Consider the following 19,030-nt stretch of genomic DNA (forward strand, 5'->3'; position numbering starts at 1 on the left):
CAATTATGTGAACGGATAGAAATAGTTCTCTAATTTTAAGGTTTAGAATGCAATTCTAGAAAGAATTATATGAAAGAAATAAAAAGTAAAAAAAAAAAAAAAGTAAAGAAAAAAAAGGAAAAAGTAAAGTGAAGAAAGAAAACCAGTCTTCCTTTTTTACGAATAAAGTATAAAATAAGTAAGGTAATTATAACTAAGACTCTGCTCTGGCTCCAGCTGTGCAAAGCTCGTGCCCACAGACTAGATCCAGATACTCATCAGCATCCCCAATTACAGCTCCTTCAGATACAGCAGCATAACTAGTCCTGTGCTTACTTTGACTTGGTCCAGTCAAAGGATGTGGATTAACTTAACCTGTAAGTATGAGCCTGCTGCCAAACCCACCCCTTTCAGCTAAAGATGCACTGCAGGAGTAATATGAGCGCACAGCAAAACTGCAGCCAGACCAGAATGTTAGAACACACCAAAATTACAATAAAAGCACGAATGGGAGAAAGTTTCAGTATGTCAGCTTATGCTTGAATTTTGAAGATCAGCTTAAAGGGCATTTCAGGAGAATGCACTATAAACTGTTTAAGTTTCAGCTTCAATACTCGAAGAAAACCATTTTCCACAATACAAAACGCTTTTACAAAGTACACAGAGATATACTGACAAGGAAAATATTTAACACAAGATGGCAGCAAAGCTGAATTTATCAGAAAGCAAAAAAATAGCAGCAAAAAAACCTGAGAAAATTCTGAATGCATTTTAGTTAAAGTACACCTCAGGTATTCTGGCAGTTGTGCATTGCAGAGGATCTGGCCCTGTGATTCTCTTGGTCAAATACTCTCTGAGCACTTAGAAAAATAGGAATAAAAGTAAAAATATACTTATTTTATGCAATCCCTAGACCAGCCTATTCAAGTTCTGTGTTGAAACAACTGTCACTGAGGATGGTATTTGCTTCTATGTATGTGCCACTAGAAAAGACCCTGTACCCAACAGGCCTGTGCTGTTAAGGCATCTTCACAACCACTCCTATCAGGACAGGTACAGCCATAGCACTGCACGGAAGAGATACAGAAGCCAAGGACTTTGCCCTAAGCTTATGTTCACAGTGGGGTTTTCTTGTTGCTGGTGTTAGAAGTGGTACCACTGCTAAAGGCAGGCTTATCATTTTAAAGATATTTGTACTAAATAATAAAGAAAACCAGTCCTTTTTTCTTTCAAAAAAGGTTTACTGAATTGTATTTTCAAGGTGGTCTTCAAATATAAAGAGGTGACTTGTTTCACCAAACATCACATACAATGCCTGATGTTTTCATATCAACAATTTTTCTTTTCAACAAGTGCCTTATAGTTACCTCATTCTGAGTATTTAATCGGTCACATCAATAAAGAGCAAGGTCTGAACTCAGTAATATAACGCTATTCACTACCCTAGTGCCACGAGGATTTCAACACAGAACCTGAAACAAAATCCAACTACTTCTTGAGACTTTATTTATTTTTATGTAGAGCTGGTGACCTCAAGTCTGCCTGGTCATTTCATTCTCACAGGAAGAAGACTGTACTTAGGTTTTGGATAGGGGAGGAATTTAACCTTTGGCCTGCAGCACATCAGCCAGAAGTCCCTGTCTCCCTGGTTTCATTTATTTATAAGTAGATAGCACTTATTCATCAGATTAAAGTGAATGTAGTTAATAATGTAGAAAATCCAAGAAAGGGGAAATTGAGTTTAACATCCACAGTGAAGTCTCATGCAATTACAAGCAGGGTTTGTTGATGGGTGTTTTTTTTTCTCTTTAAAAAAACACTTCTGGGGTTTTGTGACATTTAATGGACCACTCCTCACATTTCAGATAGTTTACTGCTTATGAACTCTGTGCCCTGATTTCTACAGGCCAAGGAAGTCCTGGCATCGCTGAGGGACAAAGTGGAGCTCTAAGATGGTGTTTGTATTCCTCTTGACAAGCATAACATCCTCAGAAAGCGTCACTGATTTGGACTAGATTCTCTGGGCCCACAAGGGCAAAGCTAGGATGAGAGATTATTGTCACTGCCTTTGCTTTCTTGTTTAACTTGTTGTAAAGTAAATCTTAACACTAATTTATCCTTGAGAAAAAGTTTAAATTGTTTAAATTGTTTAAATCTGTATGAAAAGCTTTAGGTTTTTTTCTTCCTTGGATACAATCAAGATCTAGGAGGATCATAAATAGGCATCTGTCAGTTACTTACATTAGTACACATTAGCAACACCTTGAAACAAGATGCAGAGAACAGCAGAGAAACCCAGGACCTGTGGAGCAGCTGCAAAAGTCTACTCTAAATATTATAATCCTCTATTCAATGAGTCATTAGCATTTTGTACCTTAAAATCTCTCCCCACTCTCCTCCAGGAAGGAACATAACTCCACTCTTACCAACTTCTACTGTCCTACTGTCCTAGGTGTAACCCACCTGGCAATTTTTGCTAGAATAGTTCTCCCACTCTGGTTTCCCAGACCATCCTTATCTTTTGGCACAGACAAACTGAAGATCTTGGAAAGAGCTCCAGCAGATCGTTTGCTTTTGAAGTTCTATTCTGATGTCATGAATTTACCGTTCTTCCACATGGGCACCCCAGTTTCCTCCTTCACTGCACTAACAGCCTTTCTTTCATTTTGTTAAACTCTCCTTCAAAGAGTCTGTTACTAACACATCAGACTAAGAATTACATGGAGACATGACATTGAGCTGATAAATCAGAGACAAAAGCAGCACACGCACTAGAGTGCCCCACAACCAGCAGAGCTCCTGAGGAGGAATGTCTATACAGACACACCACCAGGCATCTTCTAGCATCTGAACATCTGTAGAGCCCACAGAGGAGAATGAGTAATATGGCAATTCTTTTGACATGTGATTTTAAAGTGCTAGTCTTTGTCCTTACCTACTTGCATGTAGGAGGATGTGCTCATACTTCCAACATCACTTACATGAACTCTGCAATTTTAGAAAGCCTATTTTGAAGACTGTGTATTATAATTCACTTGGCATACTTTGCCTTATGGGTTTTAGTGAATGCTTTTTATTCTAGCATGTTGTATGCAACAAACTAGAAACAAAAAATTAAGAATTTTGAAGGTTCAAAATTTTATAACTGACGTTATAATTTAAGCTCCATTTATATTCAGATTGATTATAAAAAATTCACACCTGGAGCCAGAAGACACTGCCTGCAAGGGCTATCATTACTCAGTCACCAGAGTATCTCCTGTACCTTCCTCTGGAACATCAAGTAATGACCTATGTGCAAGAAACAGCATACCAGGCTAAAATGCCTACTGATCTGACACAGGATGGCAAATGATCCACTCAAAAGTAGATTTTACCTACTGGATGTGTACACCTGGTGACAAAAATACCCACGTCCACAAGACTGAGTTTACCAGTAACCTCCCCTGCTTGCTTACTCAGTATCAGCACTGATGAATTGATAAATTGCTCTTTCATTTTGGTAATTCATAGCTGCTGCTGTGATGGCTGACAGTGTTGGGACAGCTCCTGGTCAAAAGGATAACGCTCAGTATCTCCAGCTAAAATATATAAAATAAAATTTATTTTTCCTCTCTGTCTAGCACATAGGATGAAAGATGCCGTATTTTAACTATATGTAATTGCACAATAATATTTCCTGATGTACAAAGTCTTCTCAATACAGAAATTTTCTATTACTTTAAAGGAGCATAAAGTCTCCTATACCAGGGTCAGAGCTAAGTCAAGATTGCTAGATTTTTCCAGTTTTGTAGAAGTAGACAGAGACACACTCTGGATTAATCTGTGACAAGTAAAAAAATGTTCTTATTTAGGAATCCGAGCAAAGTTTTAGTCTCTAAGATTTGGCAGCTGTAAAGATAGGATTTCTCTAAGTACTGCTTGCTGAATCCAGGTTCATTAGTTTGCATCAATGTCAAACATTCACTATATAATACATTCTCATCTCATGGAAAGGAGGCATCTGAGAAGCTCTTCTTGGTGACATTGGGTGTTAGAGATGTAATTCAACCTGTTTCACAGTCAAAGAGTGCTGCTTCGGTTAGTTACAAGGGAGCTGGAAGATGATGTGGAGAGAGAAAAAGTTATACCTGTCATGTTCCTCTTTCACAACTGATGCTCTGCTATGTTCAGTATGCTTAATGGGAAGGGACAGATGACATTGGAAGTTCTGTCAAGGGCTACAGGTACAAACTAAATAAGGCAATTGGCAAGCTAGTCCTGTATGACATGAACGGTAGTAATACTACTAATATGACAGAAATATACTAGCACATCATAATGAAGCAGCTTTTGGTACTGACTGACCCAGAAGATAGTTAGGGATGGAGGGCAGAAGCATGGTCCAGGAGAAAATCCCAGATCTAAATATTGACTTTGAAACACAACTTTATCTTCCTCTTTTATGGCATCAACATATGCTTGCTTTTATGTGCAAAGTAAACTAAAGACAAATGACTCCACCAACAAAAAAAATAAACTTACCTATCCTACAGAAAAACTGATTTTTCACTTCATTTCATATATAACTTGGAAAAACATATGTGTGTACTGCCTACATGGAACGTTTAAATCCAAAAACTGGCTCAAAATTTCAGCCATGAAACCATGGTATTAGGAAACGTCCATTATGTGTTGCACAGACACAACATTACATGTTGTCCCATTAAAACGTTATGCACACTCCAAGTCATCAGACATTTCACTTCACAGTAGATATGGTACTCTTATATAATCCTTTAATAAACATATGAAGTGCCCAAGCCAAGGTCTTAATGTCTATCTATATACAAAAACCTGCAATCACAATTTAAAAAGGGAGCAAAAATAAATATTTTAAATTTAATTTTCAGCTTTAAATGCATGTATTCAGAAGAAAATAAAACATAAAACTTACAGGTTCTACAAATTCAAATTTCTTTTTCTCTTGTACTTCTTGAATTTTAAAAACATATTCTAGTGATGCTTCATAAAAGTTTTGATGTTCTCTGTCAATCTGTGTATCTGCCTAAAAGACAAAATTAAATATAGACGTTAATTTGTTCTCATGATTGCTTTAAAAACAGATTTTGTCATTAACAAACAGATCTCCCATAACATTATTTACAAGTTTCATGGGGTTCAGTTTTATTCCTGAAAATTAGAATACCTACTTAAAATACCTAAATGCAAGTTTAAGAAGCTAACACTACACATTTCAGCCTCATGCCTTTTCCCCACTCCTTTTTGGTTTCTGCTTCGTTTTTGCACTTTAATATTTTAGTTTTTAGGAGAGCCTGGAGCAAAATACAGAAAGGTGGCAGCAGGAACTCTGTCTCTGGTATATGGCAAGTTTAGAAAAAGAAATAGAAGAGATTAGGATAGGAATTAAGGAGGGACAAGAAGATAATGATTTCTATTGAAATGTTTGAGTATCGCATTAAGTGAAATCGTATCTATTTCTCAGCTTCAAATACCTTCCCAAGAAGGTATTTTCTTTTTTAAATAGACTGTCTTTAACAACAACATCTTGCAAATTACGATTTCAAAGTATGAGTCACATACTCTTGAAACTTAAACATATTTAAGTCCTTAACCTCATAAATCAATTATTTTTCATGTTTTAATTTTCCAATGTCACAACTACAAGGCAATACTTCTCAAAAGTGCCTGAATAATACCACCCGACATGAAGATACAGAACCAAAACAGTGTCTTCTGCATAAACAGCTAAAGAATTAACTCTTATCAGCTGATAGAGTAATAGGCTTTTATCCTCAATTTAAACAAGCCATGGGAGAGGGACCTAACAGTCGAGCAGTGTAGTATGTGGATAATGCTTAAAGAAGAGATACAGACTCCATTTTAATGAATCCTTCTTTGTAACAAACCATTTTCTCAAGCAAATCCCTTTTGGGCTGCATTAGTTAGGTTTTATTCTTAGGTCAAAAAGAAATTTTATCAAGTATTGACAATATCAGTAAGACTAGTTCAGCTATTTCTGATGTAAGGCAGTTAAAATAGAGCAGTACACTTCTGTTTATTTTCTAGTTCAATTCTGGCATTAGAAACAACAAATATGGGAAAACTGAAAAAGCTAGATGTTGTCCTTCCTTGACAGCAAACACTAAACCAGCAAACATATCATAAAAGAGGTTTAGTACTTTTAACAGTACAAATGCAAAAAGTCAGTGTTTTCCTTCAGGCAGGACTTGATCGCCAGTAGCACCATATATCATTATCACTGCTTCTTTAGTCAAGGACATGCTACTATCGTGATTTGGCCACACAGACTCTTAACAATATTGATCCACTTCCCTAGCACACTGCCCTAACACTTCTTCAAAGCGTGGGTGCCAATGATATGTTTCAAATGAATCAGTACTAGCATTTCCTTCCCACACCTGTAAAAACTAATCAGGAAATTAAGTACACAAACTAATACTATGAAGCAGAAATCACGCACTCAATTCCAACAATCAAGTGCTTTACCAGAGAATTAACTCTGCCACGTGCCGTTCATAAATGTGTTTGGCTACTGTTTTCTCTGATACTCTGTTACCAGTTTTATTTTGCAAAAAATATATCATAAAAGCAATGCTGCATAGCTGAACAGAACCAGGTGCCACCACTCTGGGACATGATCCAGCAAGCCCTCGCTCACACAAGCGCCATCAATAAGCACTTGAGACAGACCTCAGCTCTCACATTTAACTGTAAGCAAATAATAGAATCTAGTTTCAGAAATGAGCTCTTTCAGGCTTTGACTCAGAAAAAGTATTTAAACACCTAATTAAATCCATCTCTATTCTGAACAGCATTTAAGCAGACTGTAGTTGTAATGATACTTATGACAACCAAGTGCCATCTCAAATATGGATGGGCTCCTAAATTAAGGCCATAATCACCACTAGTGTATGGGGACTAAATCATCATTTCCAAAATATACCTTCTGTAGAAGCTTATGAATTTGTGTGAACACAGAGGATTTAGATTTGTAAGAATCACTTTGAAAGTGATTTTAAAGTTTCAAAAGCTGAAAGGATTTTCACATGATTTTCTATGACTTCAAACTGTACATAAAAAAAAAAAAAGATTTGATAGATATGAGTTTGAGTCTTGCATAATATCTAGTTATACTGAGTAATATTTTCATTGACGTAGGATATCACTAAAATGTATACCAGAACTTCACATAAGCTTGGAGACTGAAGCCTTTGCTCTGTATTTATGTATGACTCTGGAACAGATTTCAGAGAAATAAAATCATGAGTTAATTAACTTTTTCATATCCCTCAATTCTGACTATTTTCTGCTCCACCGTGGACTTCAGTAGACAGTGAAAAGACAGTATCATGAAGTTGCTTTCTGATGCTAAAGGAGAAAAGTCTAATCATCTATGTAAACTGCATAAGCAGTCTTGCAGGCTCTTAAAATATCCAACACATTTCAATTAGGTGAATATATGCAAACCACTCTCTATAGAATACGTTCAGACCATCAAACTTTAGAAGCCTAATTAAGGTGCTCTCAATTGCACTCAAGTGAGATATGTAAAACAGCCCAATATGGTACAAGAACTACTCTTTGCTCATCCCAGTACTCTTTAACCCACATAATGTGATGGGGTACCAAGAAACTTCAACAATTCAAAGAAACAGTGGGTTAAAAAAGGAGTAATATTTTTCAGTGTGACAGTAGCAGTCGAAAAATGGTATTCCCATTTCACTAAATGCATGAGGTCAGCCTGAGGCAAGGTGTTCCCTTCACTTGCAGGGAGCACTAAACCCCAGTCGCCAGCACCGCTTGGTTCTTTGCTCGTGCTCTGGCTCTGCTGTGGGCTGCTCCAGCGAACCCTGTCCTGGAGCGATCGGCTACCCATGGGGCTCACCTGAACCACTCTGGATGTGAATCAACATGTCGGGCCAGGAACTGGTTCTTGGCCTCCTTTTATTTATGATACAGATACAGGCCAAAAGTCTCTCTGGTTAACATTTTTAGTACTGCTCTGCTATTGTACCTTCTACTTATGGTGGGTCTGTGCTGCTGATTCAGCATACCTATAGCTGCATAAAACCGGGAAGGCAGAAATGACAAGTTATGCCTTAGGAGCTTTACAAATGGGGCATCCAGAAAAGCAAAAAACATCAGCCTCGGTTACAAGATTTTTAAATCCAGAGATGTTACTTAAGGACACAGTGGAAAAATTTATTCTGGTTTTCCATTAGTTTATATACTTGAGCCAAATCCATTGTTATTCTACCACAGTTTATTATATTCACAGTTGTTACTTTTCACTTCAGTTGCTGTTTTTAGACTGTAATTATTCTTATGTCTCAAGAGTAAAATATTTTATTTCATTTTATATTTTATTTCTATTCTAGAGTAAATTGGTGCTTACATTCATTTTTCCACATTTTGATAAGAAATTGATTTATTTTTTTCTCAGCTGGTGCTTAGCCTCTAACAGAACTGCTGCATCAATACACAGATCATTTAAGAAAAGTGAAAGATGTAAAACTTTGACATAAAAGTGGAACAATTAACTAATCCTACATAATTAATATCTTATCTAGACTGATTATTATAGACAGAACAATAGCAATTCAGGAATATAAAAATTATTACAAATTTTGAATTGCTAAGCGTCATTTAATTCTAATTGTATTATTGGTAAACATAAAAAAAAAATCCTACAATTTGTGACGGAGTGATGGTCACATCTGTGAAAACTCCATCTGCAAACTAATACCCATGTTAAGAGTCACTGTGACAAGAGTAATCCCATCAAAATAATTTTTTGGCACAAATCCCAAGGTGTCATTGATATCAAATTGCTGGTTTTACTGTAATTTGCCTCAAAGAAAAATCATAATTATTTCTACCAGCATACTGAAAACCCCTGAAATCCTCCTGTTAAACTAGACGTTTTCATGGTTTGTTTTTTTTAACAGAAAAGAATTAGTCATACAGACTCTTCAAAGCTGAAGTTGTGGATACAGTTTCAGGGCATGATGCTGCAATCTCAGAATAAGGTGAAAAGGAGGAAAACAGAAGCATAAAAAAGCATCATTAAAGTGATCTCAGTTCAGTCTTCCAGATTAATATTTATGTGAAACACAAGCATAACTTCATCAAGCAACAAATTAAGTAGCAAAAAAAAAGCAAGTAATTAATTGACTTTCACATATACCTTATAAAGATCACATTTTTATTTAACATAATTCTGTTGTTGCAACCAATAAACATTAGCTGTACTTGATGTACACAATGTTGGACATGAGCCTTGTTAAAATATTTAACTCTTATTAGGGTCATATTAATCCTACTCAAGAATTTATATTCACAACAAGCGTGACTACAAGAAATCACCACAATTTCACATTAACAAAATACAGCATGTCGTGAAGAGAACGTGAAGTTTGTTATGATCTCTATGTAAATGTGAAAATGGGTAATACTGTGTTTAGTGCTTACATCTTGCAAATGAGATTCTTTCTTCTTTGCTGATAAATTTAAGTGTTTCTCTAGGATGGAATAATACTTCTCACTTTCCTTGTCAAACTTCTTCTTCCCATCCTGAAAAACAAAACATTGCCAAGTAAAGTATCTGACTAAATATCACAGCTAACTTTAAAAAAAAGAATAGGTGCCAAAATATGCCTGGTTATAAAGCCATTTTTGTTGGTTCCTACATTTTTAGGGTTCAAATCTGAATTGGGCCTAGGAGGACTGAAGCAGTTATTAAATGCAATATTAAGCAGGATTTTTTCCATAAATAATAAACCTATACAACACACTCACATAGTTTCCCATAATAAATACATGAGGTTTTAGGTAGGTGGTATCTTGTTAAGCAGACTTTTAATGAAAAATAATCTTTCCCAAGATTTATAGATGTACCTGCCTGTCACACTGTCTCTGCTGAATAAAAACATTGTGGAAGAGGTAGGTGAGTATAACAAATATGATGATGATATAGGCCTATCTTTTGCATTTAAGACTAATGTGCTTATTTTCCACCCTCATTCTTAAAATATGAGGATGATGGAAAAGCACAACGAAAAGGAATTGGTTGCAAAAGGAAACCGGTCCAAAACTCTGTTTCCAATAATGTTTTGATGTGTCTGAATATTTAAGCTTGTCTCATTTAAAACAGTTATCCTGCCTTTTTCCTTTCCCACTCCTCTTAAGTTTTTCCCATCATGTGCAGACTATCCTCACACTTCTACCACAAGATTACTTTAATACACGATAATGCAAAAGAAAGCTACCACCACGAGTAAATTAAGAAACAACTTATTCTCTGTAATCTAATTTAAATTTATACTTCAAAATTTTTAAAATCATCTATTCTGAAATTTAAACCCAAAATCTAAGAAAAAGACAGCTTTCTCAAAAGATTTTCTATCTTTCAAGAAGTGTAAAATTTCAGGAAATAGGAGAAGGTATTAAAATAAATATCCCATCAGAGTCATTATTAATGTTAAAAAAATAATTTTTAATTATAAAATTATATATCCTCTAATTAAGAGGAACTCTCTGCCAGTGACTTTTACAATCTTAGATAAGTCCTAATGATTCCTTCTAATGATTAACAAGTTGAATATTTTGAGAAAACAAAGAAAACTCAAGATGACTAGTTCTACTTACACATGTGCAAAAGGTATTAATGGTGGAAAAACTAATTAGCGGACATAATTCAGTAACATCAGATCATCTTTGGAACGGTAGTGATTCTTTTCCCAACCCCTTTCTCCCTGGAAATTGTTATATACAAAACCAAATAACTAGCCTGCATTGTAGCACCACCCTGTTTTTCTTTGCCATATCATGGGAAAGTCAGGTCAGTCAGAGAAATAAGAAATGGAAGGAAGAATTTAACGTCATGAATGAAAACTTATTAACCAGCTGTAACAACAAACCCCTTACTGATTAGCTCCAGTGACTAAAGTTCACAGTGGTAATTATACTAGGTTATAAACCACATCAAATACTTTCTATCCTGCAAAAAGTTAAAATATATTTAGTATGAAAAATATGCACAATTTTAATGTTCTCATCACCTCACAATATCTTCAAAAGACATCATAAGGAAAAGAAGGCACTTGACCCAACAAAATATTAATTAACAATACAGAAAAATTCCCAATGCCTTCTGTATTTAATTGCAGCTATGCAGATATAAGTAAAAAAAGGCAAAAAGGAAAAAATAAAAAAGCTTGTATTTTGCCTAGCAAGGGAAAAGAAGATATATGAATTATCTTCCAATCACGTTCTTAAAAGAAAGAGAGAAGAAGAAGGCAGGACTTGCCAAATGACCGATTAGCCAAAAAATCAACTTTCATGGGACTGAAATCATGGGTTGGTTCTACAGCCACAGTTTTATTGGGGAATACTGAAGTGCCAGGTCTTTATGATCAAGCAAGAGCAACCTGAGTATTTCAACATCTCCTTTAGTCACAAATAGAAATTCAGTTTAGTTGACCACACACCACAGATACGTATCTTTTGAATAGAAGGTGCAGTTAGTTGCATACTGTCTTATCTTCTGAGACAATGGTGTTAAGGTGCTGGACAAAAAAAATTATCTGGATTATTTGAAAATAATAATAAAAATAAAATCCAGGTGACACAGGAGGCAAAGTCACCACCTTGAGGAAATGCCCAAGTCAAGGGCAAACTCAACTGATGCAATGAAAATCACAAAGAGAAATTACTTTTTAATTTTTTTTCCATGTCACAAAGGTGAGAGAGGAGTCAGTCTGATCGCAATATTGAAGCCTTTGGTCAGAGGCTGCTGGAGTTCAATGGTGGATACACTGTCCAGGAGGCCATCTACTTCAGAAAGTAACTTGCCATGGCCTTTGACAATGAGGCCTGGGTGCAGATGACATATGCTGCACATCTGGGCTTGACGCTGTGCTTCTCTTTGCTGCCTCAGAGGCAAGACTGAAGGAATGAGACATGGAGCCACGGGCAAAACTCCTGCAGAATTCCCTGTATCAGACTGGGAATCATCCAGCCCAGCCAGGTCAGCACCAATTCCTTCCCTAATAGATTGATGATATGAGCAGTAGGTATTCCTCTTGCCTCATGAACTATTTGTCTCAGAAATAAGTTGATAAACAGGTGACGGATGATCTGAAGTCTGGTCAGCCACCTGAGCTCACATTAACGTTATCTTTACTAACAATAGTTGCAAAGAAGTCTGAAGTCTAATCTGCTTGGTGAGCACCAAAGAGAAAGGTATGAAAATGGGACTTGGCCACCTGAAATAGCTCCTCTTCTATCACAGAGCACATCAAATGCACGTCAATGCCAAGAAGGATCCATTTACATATCTAATGTGTTTCCCAATGTACCAAATCCAGCCACTTATAATTTGTGCTAACATCTACACTAAAACCTGTGAATATCACATTACTTATTCTCTTTATATGTAAAAAGGAAAACACAGGAAGTAAATGATCACATCTAAACAGATACAACTCGCCCAAGAACAAGAAAAAAAATTTCAAATAAACTAATTGTGATTGCAAGGCATCTTGTATCCCACGTGAAGCTTCATGAAGATCTCTGTGGCACCACCTGTGAGGACACACAGAATTTGAAGGCTCTCTTGGTCTTCTGCCAGTAGTGCCGGTCCCCTCCTAGACTGCACCTCTCTGCTGTAACAGATCCGCTCAACCACTACCTTCACAGCTTCTACATGAGTTAAGTTAAAGAGAAAATAACAGTTTGGAATTTCCTTGATAGCAGGACAATTTCTGGCCCAAGCACAGTGTCTCCAGGGGCAGCACATCCTGTTAACATCTTCCTTTTTTTCCAGATTTTAACACAACAAAATTTCTCCCTTCAAAACTAGAAGCGGACAAAGTAAGGAGAATAAACAGAAGCCGACTGAGAATAAAGATCACTTGACAGTTTTGACTGCATTTGTGTTTTTACTCAGTGATACTTCTGGTAATAAGGCTGCAGTGCCAGAAGGACAATGTTTCTGGCACTGTACGTATCACTCACGACATGTTTCTGGGAAAAGTCTAAAAAATACTGGTCCCAACAGGTGAGTTCCCTTTGCTTGAAAGGTCCTCTGCTATGTCAGAAAAACCACATATTTTAGTGTACTGAAGCCTCTGCAAACTGTTTATTTCATAGACATTAACAAAAAAAGACACACTCAGAAGCAGGTGATTCATTTTCTGGAAGAGAAGAAACACTTCAGTTTATGCCAAGACAACTCTCACCTCGCACACTCAGTCGGTGACTCACAGCACACAGGCGCATCCTAAGTGGAGTCAGAGACTTACCTCATTCCAGCTTTAGCCTTTTCTTCTGCAACCCTCAAAACACTTTCTTAGACACAGCTGCTGCCCAAATTAATCATCTGAATCCTGGTCCCAGCAATCTGTGCCTGTGAGACTGAGAATCCTGCTTTTGCACATGCCAGGAGGTTTACAAAGAAAGTTTCCATGCAAAACTGTCTCCTCAAAGCTTAGGAGACAGATGATTGCTTCTGCCTCTGGATTCCACATTGGATCAAACCCCAGGGAGAAAAAAGATGGATAAGAAAGCTCATACTGTACTGTTACCAGAACAGACAGCACCAGCCATGACACAAAGCATAACATGGCCAATAGGAAGATGCTATTCCTGATCTCTGCACTATGTCTCTTACTCCCTTCAGCCTCCAGCTACCCTTCTTCCTTGCACATCCTTCCTGCAAGTAATCCTCATTCTTTCTCCTTGCCCTGGAAACTTATCAATCATTTCTGTCAAAATATCGGCAAGAACGTATAAAAAACCATGAGATAATTAAGAGGATGCAATAAAAAAATCTAAACACAGAAAAAGAGAAAATACAAAATACTAATCCTCTACGTATTTTACACTGATGTGTAAGTCATCAATACCTTTTGTATAGACCAAGTTGCACAGACTCTAAACACTGTACATGTCTTTCTATAGTTGTTTAGCCATTCTTGGTGCGTCAGGTCACTAAGCCTTAAATCAGTTAAAAAATATTTACAGTTTTAAATGCTTCAAATTTCTAACAACTCCTTTAGAAAAGCCCTTAACCAAATGCTCAGCTTCTAGCATGTAATGGAGTCTTACTAACTTCCAGTATCCTCTCGACAGAGTCAAGTCATGAGGTAATACTGGATCCAGGTTTAATTCCTGGTTTTGCTCTCTCCGCTTAGTTTTCCTCCATAGCTTTATGTCTAAACTGATTAGACAATCTCCAAGAAGAGAAAGTTCTCTTTTCAGAAATATATTTTGCTCAACATACCACTAATTACAGATGTGCCAGTTAGAAGTATAACTCAAAAGATGTTCTCCTATACCTCTTGTTTTATGGCTTGAAAAGATCAGACATCAATTAAAAATTATCTGACTCAATTGAATCAGATAATTTTTTTCCTGTTCAGAAAGATTTTGATTCCATGCTGTAACTAATCACATACATGCAATGAATTGCTGGCATGATTTCTACAAATTTTAACCACAAGTTGTATTTTTGGATGTAAAACAGAGTTATTATACTTTGAAGCTAACTTATCTTTTCCAGTAGGAACATCAGGAAATCAGATTTATTTTTTTTTACTGGTCTAAGTTTGCCATTACTTTGCGTGCAGTATTTTACGCCCAAATTGTCACATGTAGCTTCAGAATTATTATATAAAGTATTTCTCTTTATTTTTCATAGAGTCTTTGCCATCCTTCTCATTTCTTCCCATTTTTTCTAGTTGCAATGACTTTTGGTGCTATACTTATCTAACAACATATCTTAGCTAATCTTACATCTGTCCCTACCTAAAATATTTTTACTCTGTTTGTCCCAGAAATCACATTTAAACATTAACACGCTAATCTTTAAAACAAAAAAACCCTGCACATTTAGTTCAGATTCATTTTCAATAACAATATCCTTGTGCAACCATAAAATAAACATGTTTTGTAAGAGGTGATTTTAAAAGGATCAAGAAAGGAAATGAAAATAGAAAACATTGCAAAGAAACTATTTGGAGAAAAAAATCTCAGTGAGAATCCCTTACTTAATTAAGAAACAAGTGAACATTGTGAAACATGGCTGTGATGATTTCTTTTTTTTCCCCACCCAAAATTAGTACATATTTTTCTCACCAACTCAAGCTGAGATGCAGAAACTGTAGAAACCTGCACAGAAATGCAATAGTAAGACTCAAATATAGATCAAGTCAGACACATTTGTCAGTGGAAGAAACTGAAGGCAATGTTGAACTCCATAGAGATCAATAAAGCCACATCCCCTTTCTTTCTCTTTGACAACTGCAAAAATGTTGATATAATAACACACTAGAGATGGTTCATTGCTGGAATTTTAGACTTCAGATATATTTTTCAAAGCCACCTTCTTCATTATCTTCCAAACACAAACTCAAAACGTATTTCTACAAAGTTACTGGAATCTGTTTAGAGTTGTAAATTTGGCAGATCCTCTTTTACTAAGTAGTAGGACAAAGAAAAGTAGGCTAGAAAATAAACTAAACTTAGTCTTGGGAAGACTAATTTGAGCTCAGATCCTATGGATTTCCTGGAAAATGTGAGATCTCAGAGTTTCACAACTCTGCTGAGGAGGAAAGAAATAAATTCACCTTCCATTTTGTTTTGCCTGAGGTTTTGCTTAGAATTCTCATGGAGGTGGTTGGTGGGAGTGGGGGATGGGTTTTGTTTGGTTTTAATAAAATTGAAATTATCATAGGCATCAGACTGCATTTTGATAGATATCTGGATTGGGGGGGGGGGAATTTCTTTTTGGTAGAGATTTTGATTTGTTATGTCAATGCTCACAGTTCAAGATAAGGCCAAAAGAGATCTTCCAAAAGGAAAACTCCTTCCCTCCTCCTCCAATCAGAATTTAACATATTCTGAGGCTACAGGGTTTCTCCAAATCTATGAGAAAGCTAGGAGGTTAAAGGGAATCATTTATGTATTGTTAGCAAATAATATGAAGTGGAACAAAGTTATATCATAGTTTATAATGAAATGATTGCTGCTCAACATCAAATAGGGTTAATATAGTCATAAATTATTACTTATGTTAACTCGTAACTGCTAGTGAAAACACTTCCAAGCTGAAGTGGACTGCATCATGTAGAAAATTAAACGTCCTAACAACTACAAATCTTTAAATCAATTTTTTACTAAAAAAGAACAACCATAAGCAAACCATGAATATCCAGAAAAGATTATGGTGTAAGACACAAATGGTTATAAGAAAAAGAACATACTGCAACTATGAAGTATAACAAGGCAATAAACTTGGAATACAAGAGTGTTTAGCAGCCTTAAAGCTATGAAGACAGATATTAAAAACTGGCAGTTTAAAAAATAACCTCAATTAAAATCAGGCAAGATACGCATAAAACTAAAACATACTTTAAACAATCCAAAACTAATTTAAGTTTAGGATGGAGTTCACATCTGTGTAAAATACTGAATAACTCTGCAAGAGATAATTTACTTGTAGGCTGATAAACTTCTCAAAAAAAATTTTTTTCCCCTCTCTAATGCCTTGATGGATCCAAATATCAGGTACTTTCAAAAGTGTTTCCTGAAAGAGGAGAATCCTACAGCCATTTCCTAATACTTCCCTATGTAATTCCATCAGATGTGTGCAGACAGAAGGTACTTACCAGTGGAGACTAATAAAAAAAGCAGTAAAGTTTCACTATTTCTGTGAGATTTAAAATTCTGTTCAAATTAAGAAGCAGCTACTATTAAATGAACAAATGTGTGTGTAGGATGTCATTTGTTTCTCTCCAAAAAATTCTCTCTTGAAATGGAAAAAAATATTAAAAGTTCCCAGCACTGCTGTGAAGACACGCAAAACTGCCAGTACTGGCAGGTCGCAAAGCAGGACACATTAGACTCCCTGTTATTCAGCTGCAGAGCTGTCTCAAGTTTATTTGGCATTTGCCGATTCCAGGAGTAGCTGCTAGATGTCTGGGAATCTGTTAAATCCCTGCCCAAACAGCAGGATTGGTAAGTCTACACACGTAATGTAGTTTTATTGTTTTTAGTGTCTACTAAATATGAAGTATTTTTGTTGCAATACCTTACTTAGCATACTAGCATGTTACTGTTTAAATAATATGAAGAAGCTCTCTAGAACAGCAGAAACTGATTTTTTAAACTCTTCTCCGAAGCAGGTTTAGGATAGTTTTCTGAAGTCAAAAATTTTTTATGATAACTGCAATAAAGTCTCCTGTTCCTGTACAAAAGCTTGTGACTTTAAATGATTTTAAAAAGAAAGTTACCCATGCTCTTTAGGAATTCAGAAAGAAGCTTCAGTTAACTCTGTCTACTTCATCAAAAGTCATACGAAATAAACTGCTCATGTCATAAGCAATGCAGGTATTTGGTATAAATCAATATAGTTATATATGCTGAGTAGAAAGTAAATGACAACAGAAGATACAACCCAATCCTAAGTCATCGCTTACATGATAGAAGGAAAGAAACCAACTCAGATTTGGGGCATGCTACTCTTCAAAACCAAAAGTCAATCAGCAATGACACATGTTGTGATTTAGAATATTCAGAACACTGAAGTCACTGAGCTGGCAACACTATCCATGGAAACCTGTTAACATTAATGCTTATAAAATCAGACAGGAGAGGAAAGCTTCTCTACATGAGTAGAAAGCAGTTGTATTTTTATTCTCATTATCTAGTTCCAAGACAAGCTTATAGAGATTCCTGAAGTTCATTTAAAACAAAATAAAATACAATGCCTTTTATTGTTTCTGCTTCATTTCCACACACATCAAATTCATTTCAGTTCAAATGACAAAGTGGGGCAAACATAAAGAAAAGAAGGTTTACAGGAAAAGACAACACCATTGCATAGGTCTGGTGGGTTGTAGTGACTCTTTGATGCAAACAGTGCTACACATGGACTGTGCAGACATAAGAAAAGCAACATTTACAATGGATCATACTGAAGGGGAACACAACCAGCTCCAATTTTTGCCTAATCTTCCACGTCAGCACCTGGACTAAGCAGGGACAAGTCTCTCAGCTTCTCACCCACGTTTAGACAGCTAGAAGTTGGCCTTTCAAGTTCAGCAGTCATACTGACCTGTTATCCAGTGCTGTTCCAATACTGAAAAAAGGTTTGTCCTTGATTCTCTAGTTCTCATACTAAGGACAGAGAAGATAGACTTGGCTCTACAGTTACTAACGTAAGTGCACAGAGATGCTAAAGAAAGGTGTGGAGTGTAAGCACAGTGCCGGGCTGCTACATGCACGACAGCTTCTGTAGCATGATCTTTGCACTTGACAGTAAGGCTTGTTTTCATCATAAAATTCAGAGCAGTAAACTTCTCAAGTACAAAAAGAACATCCAATTTTTAAAACTGCATTATACTAGTCAACAGCTTCCCTTGGTCTCCACCACTAGCCCTTTTCCTGCCATCGCTGCTTCTCTTTGTCCGTTCCTCCAACTTCTCCCTAAGTGGCCATCACCCACTTCCTGAGCAGCTGCCTTGTTGGCATCCCACACCTGATGTTGCTGCTCTCCTCGTCTGTGTTGCTTCCATCAGCACCGTCTTTCTTTCCTGCTCACGGAGGCACACTGCTGCTTCAGGTTCTCCATGCCTCCTTTCCCATGCTAGATTCCCTCACAAATGAAGTGTACTTCAGGAATGTCCTGGCAGGCCAGTAAACGAAAAATGTGTACGAAGAGGCCATTTCATTTGCACGGTTAGCAACTATCTTCTTTCCTTTGTGTGCTTAAAGCAAAGAAAATGCAAAAAAGCTGCAAAGAACATAATGTCATTAAATAAAGCAATTCCGACAGACTAGCTTATAACGTCACATACTCACTGCTTTATCTCAAAAGCAGAAGATAAAAATATATTAAGTAGTAATTTCTTTTTAAAAACACTCTTTGGGAATCTCTGTCCCATCTATGCCAACCAACCAGATGACATTGCTGATCTCAGTGCACCAGCAGCACGTTCAGCACAGCTCACAGTCCCACACCACC

At 36.5% G+C, this 19,030-nt stretch overlaps 1 protein-coding gene across 1 annotated transcript in view; it reads right to left on the reverse strand.

Moving 5' to 3' along the window:
- ARHGAP42 (Rho GTPase activating protein 42) overlaps positions 1–19,030 on the reverse strand; it is a 175,678-nt gene that overhangs the window by 54,817 nt on the left and 101,831 nt on the right. The window contains exons 5-6 of the mRNA XM_074860209.1: positions 9,475–9,576; positions 4,916–5,026 (exon numbers count right to left, since the gene is read on the reverse strand). Coding sequence (XP_074716310.1) covers positions 4,916–5,026; positions 9,475–9,576 — 213 coding nt within the window. The remainder of the gene's footprint in view (positions 1–4,915; positions 5,027–9,474; positions 9,577–19,030) is intronic.

Source organism: Strix uralensis, chromosome 2, assembly GCF_047716275.1.
Source record: "Strix uralensis isolate ZFMK-TIS-50842 chromosome 2, bStrUra1, whole genome shotgun sequence".
NCBI classification, from domain to species: Eukaryota; Metazoa; Chordata; class Aves; order Strigiformes; family Strigidae; genus Strix; species Strix uralensis.